Source organism: Opisthorchis viverrini (genome assembly GCF_000715545.1).
Source record: "Opisthorchis viverrini unplaced genomic scaffold opera_v5_130, whole genome shotgun sequence".
In the NCBI taxonomy this organism is placed as follows: domain Eukaryota; kingdom Metazoa; phylum Platyhelminthes; class Trematoda; order Opisthorchiida; family Opisthorchiidae; genus Opisthorchis; species Opisthorchis viverrini.
In genome coordinates, this window is record NW_008751788.1 from 262,061 (window position 1) to 272,616 (window position 10,556).

General features: G+C 44.0%; 1 protein-coding gene across 1 annotated transcript; it reads left to right on the plus strand.

Moving 5' to 3' along the window:
* Nucleotides 1-1,338: 1,338 nt before the first annotated feature.
* T265_14017 (hypothetical protein) lies at nucleotides 1,339-6,160 on the plus strand (the record flags this gene model as incomplete). Its single annotated transcript, XM_009171656.1, has 5 exons — nucleotides 1,339-1,480; nucleotides 1,965-2,479; nucleotides 3,729-4,378; nucleotides 5,261-5,517; nucleotides 6,000-6,160. Coding segments are annotated over 5 exons (1,722 nt in total), but the record flags the coding sequence as incomplete, so codon positions are not given.
* Between the last annotated feature and the right edge of the window lie 4,396 nt (nucleotides 6,161-10,556).

The following is a 10,556-nucleotide window of genomic DNA, read 5'->3' on the forward strand; positions in this document are numbered from 1 at the left end:
ACGTGAACCCAAAAATCAGTTCCGATCATATTTGTCCTAGTGTGCTATTTGACACCACTACTTGCTGCTAACGTTGACACTGCTCACGCAATGATATGACGTGTCACGTGACGTGTGAGTCTGGCGGTCATTTTTGGGGAACTTATAACCCATGTGTTCTAACAGCTATGTTGGGCAGAGTCTATTTTACTCCAGTTGTCACCTCATGCCAGTACTCCGTTGGGTGAGCTATCGAACCCGACGGCCTTCCAGATCTGCTTTCCAATAACCAGCCTCAGTGGTGTTTGTCTGCAGCAACTGCATCAGCGACGAATGCACAGCAAACAGTACTGCAGCGAACAAACACACACACACCTGTCCTTGATTAGAATTAGGCTAATAAGTGACCACAATATCAAATTTTTCATTCTGTGGAGAAGAGGACCGATTCCTGCAGATTTAATGGACCCCAAGGGAACATGTGAACCGATCCGCTCGGAAACGTCAGTGCTAGAGAGCCAGCCAAAACTTAGCTCCGACTATGGTCCACCAGATCATCTGATGGCATCCAACAGTGTATAGTTATGCGAATCCATATTGAACGATGTTAGTACGCTATCATTTTGCAAAATCAAGCACAAAAATCAAGTTCGACGTTCGTTTCAGCCGTTTTTATCCTTCATTCAAAAACCAAACCTCCTGGCGGGTCCTTCTTGAATTTGCATAGTCACAAAATAAATGCTATTGCACAATGACTTACGTATTTGGCCACCCTCATATCAGACCTTGGGCCTTCGTCCCTTTGGACCCATGAAATGAGCATCAGACGGACAAAATATCCAAGAGATGAAGGTGTTGTGTCGGTCAGTGAAGCACACACGCACAAACTGATACAATCACTGCTAACAAGACAGGTGCATGCCCCGTTTGTTCATGATCTGTATCGCTTGTTTTATTCCGCTCCTGACAAAGTGACATTTGCCGAACTGACATGAAATAAAGGAGGGTCAAAAGCACGAATCTACTCAGTATTCTCCGTTAGCATGTCGGCGGACAACAGTAGTTGACGAAACTCACCGCTGGACCAGAACAAAACATGAAAACACAACTCAAGTCTACAGGTAACTCTTAAATAGTGACAGTTTCACAGACGGGACACTCTGTTGGAAAGCCAACAACAGCTTCCCCCTAGCATACGACCAGTATAAACATAACTTATCTCGGAAAGAGGCTAAAGTATCCCATTTTTATCCCATAGGTTTATTTAACAAAAGTTTGGGGGAAATCGGATGGCAGTGATGACAAAACAGACCTGCTTACCCAAGCGATTGCAACTTTCAGTGTATCTTGAGATAAAAGTTATTCATTCACATGCAAGAATCTAATCCATTTCTTATATCAACGAAAACAACTATTATTTTTCTTGAAGGAAACTACTCACAAAATTGCTGAAAACTCTTCGACAGCCCACGACTGGTTTTGCCTTTTTGGGGCTCATCAGGTAGGCGCAGTCCCCGAGTTTCCGTCAACCTTATGTTCTACTTGAACCATTTTGTGACATCACTGTTGGTGCGAAGGGCCGTTTTCAGTGCGTGAGACTAGTTCAACTAACCCACCAAAGCGATGTTTTTCCGTAAGATGACTTCTTCTGGAATGAGCTCGATTATTCCAATAGAAGATGGTCTCTCTCACAGACAGTGTCATTACTAAAGTAGAACTTCATACCTTATGTTGCCAGTTCACAAACGAGCCGACTTCATCCGTGTGTGTCGAAAACAAATGTCCTTCAGTTATTTAACATAATTTATTAATGGTATTGTTTTTTTTCCAAGCGGTATCACTTTCTACTGTTTATGAAATGTAAATTCGTCATAGTTGTGGAACAAGTTCGCGGAAAAGCCAAGATAAATGCAATCCATGAAAATGGATGCGGTAAATTGATTACCTCTTTCGTCCATCATCGTGCTCTTCACCTTCATTTTCAGCCTCGGTCCGAGGAGCCCCCGGTGAAAGTTACTCGCCGATCTCATGAACCTCCTCATCAAGCCAAAAAAGCAGAATTGACAGACATTCCGCCTATCCAACTGGGTCCAGAATCCTTCAACAACTTTTCCTCCGTACCACCGAAGCAGAATACTGGTTTCTGGAATCCAACAACTCAAAAGGCGTATTTGGAAAAAGAATATCCGGGACAAATGCCGACCGCACCTCAGTTTACGCAATATCTTCATGCGCGCCGTTTACAGGAAGAATGTAACAACCGCAAACTTTACATCCCACAGCACCTCATGGTGCCCAATGTGAATGGGAAACGTAGTTTTTGTCAAGCCTTTGCAGAAAGGGTGCCTTGCGCAGTCAAAGGAACGCCATGTTGCGTCAAGCCTCACGCCATCTTGCCAAACCCCTTGGCGTGCATGTGCGGCGTTCAAAAGTGCCGTGCATTCGTGCAGCAATATTGTTGCTCTGGTACAAGCCACTCACAAACAACCCCAGGAGGCCCGTGAGTTGTTTTGTTTTACACACGCCAGTCACCGCTTCGTTCTGATTAGGTCTTATTCACCATGTTTCTCCTAGACAATTCGGGCGAAACTCATTAAAATCTGTCGGCAGAATGTGCAAGCATAATCTATTTTTTCCGACAGGCGAGGAGGGATTACGCACTACGTCGGAAACTACTTGATAGAATTCATTCCCAATATCTCCACACACACAAAAATCAGCCTAAGAGCACCGAGACTGAAGTGTGAGATGGTTAGGAAATCCTCTGCTAACATGATTTGATTACGGAGGGCAGTATTTAAAACCAGAATTGAACCACGTGTTGGGGACTGAAATCCTCACAAGTATCAACTCGGATGATCTGAAACTATTCTCCAAACAACTGAAGGATTTACTCTATTTGTTTCGTTCACATTGAGACTCCTGATGCCTCAATTCGCCTCAGCCATCAGTCGTTTCTTTTTGTACCTTAACTTTAAATCTTTTCTACTTTTTGTATCTCGGAAGTGTCCTTCTGTTGACGCCAAGTATGCATTTGCGTTACTTGAAGTCTTACTGAATCTTATCTTGAACTGTTCACTTGCTTCATTGACCTAACAAGGTAGCTTAACATCGAATACGTAACACGGTTACGAGAGGAAAGGGAGTGAAAATGTGCTACCCCATGGTACCTCATTAACTGGCAAGCTCTCAGAGATTGCAACTTCACTTCAGCGTAAGAATACATCTTCACCACACTCAGTTGTTTTCTCATCTGATTTTCTGTTGAATGTGGCTGACCGTCTTGTCTCAGTTCTATCTTTTCGATTTTGGTCACATGGAGCAGCCAAAGTGAGTAGTTTTATGGAATCTTTCAGTCTGTTGATCAAAACAGTCACCGGACTGTGTTTCGTAAACTACAGAGGAGTGACATGCAATAGGAACTACACTCGTTGCCCATGTATCTTCAGATTATAGGCTAGCACTATGCAACAGCCTCAGAATCAGGTCCCACGAGGAACAGCAAATCAGAGCACAGTACATTACACTTGTGAATCAACCGGGGACGATGACTAGCCAATCGGTCGGAAACACTTTCTGATTGGTTGAATACTTGGAGTTTCCAATGTTATCTCATTGGACAACAAAATTATCGTAATGGCTAAAAGTTGGTTTTAGATTTTTTTAAGACTGGTGGATTTCCACCTGGAGCTTGTTTGTTTACCACAATGAAGGATTTAGCATTCTTATCCATATTGTGTCATCAACAGGTGTGCAACATGTTCACTGGATCAATGCGCGAGCCACCAGAGAGCCTCAATCATTTGTGAACTACACCCGCATGTGAACCAAATATGGATAATGAAGAATAACTGGCACAGCAGTAACACCTGTCCACATAATGAGAGCACAAACACAACAGGTACACAGCCGGCGGCAAACCTACTGAGCGGCAGCAACGGAAGTGGAAGCAATGGCGTAACACCGGGGTCATGCTATCATCATGCTTGCCTGTACCACAGCAACAGGTGTAGAGTAGAGAACACGAATCCGTTTCCAACTTGCAAATGCGTGTCCAGTGTTAGTTCCATACCCTGTTGCTGCTCCGGTAATCCGACAACACCACTGATGAACACATTCAACTACGCCATATCGAATTGGTGCAATAACCAGCAAATGCTACCGCAGTATCCGCTCAACCATCTGAATGAGAACGGAATAAGTCAACGGGGAGGCGAAGGTGCCCCAAATGTTTTCTTTTCCGCGGCAATAAAGCCGGCAACGATACCCATGGTCAGCAACCCCATTCCAAACTTTGCGGCCGACGGGGGGAGGGTATGCACAGGTATTCAAGCACAGTCGAACTATCAAGGCCCACTTGCTGGTGATTTTCGAAACTGCGGTGAACCGATGGAAAATGGTTGGTTGTTTTTGTCTGATGTGTTTGTTTTTGGGATATATTTTCCGCAAAGTGTGCAGGGATCAAACGGTTGGTGCCACTCAACGCCGATTGGCCCAATTTGAAGTGATTTCAAATCCAGTTATTAAACTAATGTATTCATTTGTGGTTTATATACCTTGATTCATTAAAATTAGGAATTAATTTGTGGAAATACTTCAATCCACAAAACGAAGAGGTTCCCTTATATGCCAGGAGAAACTAGTTACAAGGTGGAACGAATTTTCCACGAAAGGAAACTACTCATAAGTTTACTGAAAACTCTTCGTCAGCAACCTTGTGAGTAGCTTCCTTTCAAGAAAATATACTGTAACGTCTCGGAGATCGTGCCAGTTGAAACATGAGGCGCCTTTTTGGGCGGCATATTTGTTTGAGGAATACCATCAGCGAGAGATTCAGTTGGGTCTCTCGTGGAAACCAAACTGACATGCAAACGAGTGTATTTGTCGGGACAAAAGTTTGTTTGACTTTCCACGCGACTAGCATTCAGTGTGGAACTGTTGACATTAACAGTTTGTGCGCGCTGAAGGCAAATTGAGTCCTGTTTGAAATATACTCATGGTGTCACGTGACACTTTAGCTAAGAGTTAGAAAAGTCGGTTTTGAGCAAATTTATTTGTCTTTTTGGCTGTAAAAAGCTGTGGGTTGATGGACTAAGTACGAGATTGCGCCTATCGATTGGAAACAATTCTACTAATGACATGGCCAAGTGTGTATTTGTGGAATGATAATGGAATGATAACGACCCCATTGTTGCCACCAATGTGTGTCTCAGTTGTACAACTTTTCGTTTCAAAATGATACAAGTATACACTGTTTTATAACTATATTTTTTACTTCCAGTTGTCCTCCCATTAGAGGTGTACGAAACAAAATTCTTGGCTCACCCACATTCAAGTCTCCCTCCGGAAATAATCACCAACACCCCCGCAAAACCGACCACACAGCCCAAGCAACCGTACCCATCTACTACCGAGGGCCTACTCAAACAGACGCATCGTTTCGCAAAATTTGAACACCTGCAACCAGTGAGCTCAAAGGTTCTCAGGCCGCCATCTTCACACAATGAATCGGCTGAGGGACAAACAAACGACCTTACTGTAAGTTCATCTGAACAGGCAACTTGATGATAGTGACTAAAAGCCTAGTTATTAAAAGGTTTTTTTCCACTGAATAGTCAGCAAGTCCATCCGAATTTGTTTTTGCTGGCTTTTTACTATTGTAAATTAACTGACAGTATGGTCATTGGCTTGCTCGCTGAGCTTGGCAATTGGATTGCAAACGTTTCATCACCAGTCGAGACGACATCATCAGTGCGTTACTGGGGAGCGTGGTGGTGCGTAGCGGTGGATAAGTGGTTGTGCGTTGACTAGTGTTACGCGTGTGTTAATATACGTGCTGCTAGCGATTTGTTGTCCAGTCGGGCGGTTCCACTGGTAACGCCGTTGTCCTGTGTCCCCATTCGCCGATGCCCACGTGACCTTTGAGCTTGGCATCCCATGCCGTCGTAATCTGGTTGATGCTGGAGTGACCTTTGTCCTTTCGACTCCAGGCTTGTGACCATGATTGATTTGCCTCCAAGGCGTTCCTTGTTTCTGTTTATGAATCCAATATTCGGTCCTCCTTGATGATGATGTCACCTCGATTGGTGATGAAACGTTTGCAATCAGATTGCACAGCTCAGCTCAGCGAACAACCCAACGACCATCCACGCTACCTGAGCTACCGACATTTTTCTCCATAGAAGATAGCTGATTGTCGAAAAAGTAGTTTGGAAATCAGCGCTCTTGGTTTTTCCGTTGTGGAATCATATCTTCTCCAAAATTTTTAATGTCAACAGAAAGACAGGAGACCAGCTGGCAGAATAACATAAGGAAGGAAGCATCTGTCCTGTCCCGTATTGTGTATTCATAGCTTTCGAGGTTAGCAACAGGAAATAAAACGGTATCTGTCCGATCGTATCAGTTCCCCGCACGAGTTGCAGTCATCATATCAAAACCTATCTGCATGAGATCCACATTTCGGTTTTTGGGCCACATTTGACTTGGTTACTTCTGAGTGAAATAATATTAAAGCATGTAGTTGGCTTCGTTCATCTCCATGGCAAAAGTCAATGGGCGAACTGACAGTTGAATCAATGGCTGCATTGAAATCGGCGCTAAGGCGGATGAAGCAGCTTCATGCGTCACCGCTGTATACACATGTTGATGGTGCTAAAGATCAATGCGTTTCGGGCCGGTTGAATCGGTATCGAAAGGTGAGAAAGCATCTGCTATTCTGGCAGCCTATCATTACTGCACATTCGATTAGGCAGTACCAGAAACTGGTGCCAGTCACACGAGAGACTCATTTTGATTGCTGGTTTGCTTAAACTATGCCCTTTGTGTTTTCCAGTATTTTAGAGTCAGTTGTTTGAAAACGATGGAGTAGCTTCCGCCAGACTTGCTGCTACACATAGCAGAAGCAAATCTGTCGGTTGTCGCCATCAGGTCATTGGTATGCCTTGAAGATGACCCAGTTACTTTTGGAGGACTATGCTGACGGTAAGTTTTTTGCTGTGATTGGCGCGGATAATCTCGTGCGAACGGCGGAATCTTGGCAAATTCAGCCAAATAAAACGAAAACTGACAATGTCATGCTGTTTTCTTGGCTGACACCGTGATTCGATGGAGATCATGAGGCACTTCAAAATGTACCATCTTTCAAAGTTTACCGAAGCACCACAATCAATAACAACCAAAGACCGGATATACACAAAGGAGGACAAAACGAATAGAATATTTCACAACTTGAGGCTTCCTCAACAGGTTTGTTGCACGAACAGCTGTCTCATCCTGCCTATACCAGAAGAAAGCAAGACTAGTGGAGATATTGTCTCGGCGGTTTATCGGATAAAAAAGTTCAGAGTTATCTATACAAACACAGTTTACGCTGCCCGCCAAGCAGTAATGAGATTCATGCTGTCACCTTTGTAGTTAGACTGTCAAGTGTGTACTTGCTGACAAGCAAGTTACCATAAGAGCTAAGTCTTCTGTTGGTTTTTTGAACGTGCGATCGTTAGCAGTCTATTGTTTACGGTTCTAACGTTTAGGTTGAGAGATTTTATGCCGGTCTTGTAGTCAGGAATGCATAGATAAATAGAGAATCTACCAGAATGTAAACCTCTGAATTGCGATGTATTGTGTGGTTTGCGGAACAATCGGTTTTCCACTTCCAACTACCTTCAACTCATGTGAATCATTGTTTCATAAACAAAGCCGTGTAACCCCTTAACAGACATGGAGCAATTGTTGTCCTTCAAGAACCGTCACGAATATAGTCCCTTGGTGACAAATCAGGTGATTGTCAGCGTAACAGTATGTTTGGACTCTGTCCGCGGCCACTGGACCGGTTACACCATAGATAAGGTACACGCATGCGTAGCTGTTCCCCGACAATCAGAGCACTTTGCGGTGACCAATCGGTATAGTTGTTGTCAGAAGACAGAATGCATATGATGAATAGAGTATGTGAATACTTGTAGTTCATGTGTATAGTTTACATACACTGTGATCGCATTTATGAATAGAAATCATCTATTACCTTATTTAACGCAGCTTCTTATGCAGTGTAAAGAAAATCAACTCACCCGTTCTTCTACGGTTGCGGCGACAACAAGCAGTGCATCCAGAGATGACATCTCGAAAAGTACGGCTGACTATAGCAAGCGGACTGCGTCCAAGAAGTGTCGAGAGGCGGCGAGAGCGCGGAATTCTCAATTTACCGCTAGGAAGAATCTACTGAAGGTTTAAAACAGTTGAACTCCATCTACCAATGTTTTGTTGCAGTAAGTTTCGTATTTTTGGCCCAGTTGGTTGCGCACTCTACACAATCCGGCGACACCTGACGTAAAACTACACTCAGTGATCATGTATTTGTAGAACTGAACTGCTTGCGTCAACAGAGGAAATGAACAGTGTTGTATAGATCGCTCATCCACCCAATCAAACGGTATCGGCGTGGAACCCGAAAATCCTTTTTGCAGGACAAGCTAATCACTAGGGCCGTGCAACAGGCTTAGGTAAAAATTCAAACCATAGTTTTTGTACGTCATAGTACAGACGATTTTTTTCAAGCAATACTACAGGCAACCAAAAACGGAGATACTGACAAAACAGACTGAAACTTGGTGGAAGAGACCATTTCCCCTTTCTCAAGGGTAGCTTCCCTTCGAGAAAACTCTTGTTTTACACTAGTCCTCAAGTGTTAAAAATTTGAAAAGTCTTCCCAAATTAAGCCTTTTTCCTCTGTTTTGGGTCTCAAAACTCCTCGGGGCAACCCAAAAGAAATAGACCCAATCGGCAAGATTTGACCCAAGGTTTGTTAATTATTTTCTCATTTAATCACGATACCAAAAGCAATTTGATCTCATTTGTGAACATTTCCGGCTCATTTCCGCTCTCTTGAGTTCTCTCATAGAAAAAACCCAAAGCCGAATAGCATTTGATGACACAACTTTTTTCACTTGATACTGGGTGAAATATCACCCGGTGATTTCGTATTCTCTAGGGTCTTACTTGGTCGCTGGGAAATAGCGCTGAGGAAGAGCCAGTCGATGCAGTATTCTGAAGCTTTGTTCGACTTTTATGGTCCTTCTAGAAGAGAAAACATAATAGTAAATGAATGAACGCCTTCAAACACACAGCTTCAGAAGAAAAAAGCCGGCTTTTTTAGAACAGCCAAAAAACACAGATATACAGTTGCCCCGCTTTTTCCCAGAATTTAAACTCGCGATATGTCACAATAATCAATTTAAACTGTGCTCTTTTCCTATGGCCAGTCCTCTTTGAAATGTCTCATTCTAAATATTTGTTGACGACAAACGCTACCGTGGCATTTTGGAGGGAATTGGATCTCTTCAGAGAGGAATCATCGTGTAGGGTTAGTAAATTCAAGAACAAAAGTGGTTAGAATCTATGGAACCACTAAATGTTTCAGCCTAAGACATTGAATGGGCGTATCAAAGCAACAAAAAAGCTCTGTTAGGAGCCTCCATCAATTATGGGTGGGTGCAGGATTTGTAAAATGAACGCTCCCATCACTCCTGTTTGAACACAGGGGTCAGTCCGGTGAGTTCCGACCAAACGGCGGAAGCCTTAGACTCGATTTCCGCTCTTGGAATAGCTGGTCAGCAAGGCGCATCCTTGGCCTTGCCGTGGTTTGAACTCCGGACATCTGACTCGCGAGCCGAGTGTGTTACCACTGCTCCACCAGCGCACGTTGGACGCATCGATTTTTCACGACTGAACGGGCGAATGTGTTCACGCTTGAGCGATGTGATTGGTATGCCCGACCGGTCGAACAACGACCCAGTAACTATCCCGGTTGTGCGGATTAGTTGACTCGCCTGTCAGGACTTTTTAGTTAGGTCGCGCCACAGAGGCTTGATACGTGCTGGACACCCTTTCGTTGTAGTTGTGGCTGTTTGCGGGATTAATAGAATGCACACAGCATTGTTATTCTAAGACGTTTGCTGAAGTGCGATTGATTAACATCCACCTACCAGTAGAGCGCCACAAGAAAGTACGCCAGACATTGAATTATTTACCGCTCTACTTGTTCCACCTTCTGACAAAATCTGTACACACAAAACGGCGAGGTCGCTATAGGACCCCATGTCATAGTTGGGATATTTGTAGCCAAAGATTGTACGTCCATCACCTGTCAGGCAAAGAGATCCACACAATGGTGCACTCTACCTGCGTAGGGTTAACGAATACCACACAATTCTGAAAATATTCAACCATATTCTCTCCCGACTCCGCATTATTCAATACATGCGGATGTCAATATAACTAAGACACCTTACAGTGTTCTTCCTGTGAGTCGTCCAAAGTCGTTCAACTGTAACACCCCCTCGATGCCTAGCTGCCATACCACCCGAAGGAAGCACGAGGCCTGTGATACTGCCAGGTTGCCCAAGCCTAGACAGGGGAAGTCGAGAGGCAGAGGTCGGGTTCGAACCCAAAAGCCTGCTTCTCGTTTGTCCTGTCTCCGAGCGAATTTTCATTAGTTCACTCTGGTGGTTCCTTGCCTTCCGGTCTATGGTCCGGTGTTTTACCTCGCCTACAACTGTTGATCATTAACTAGACTCCATTCT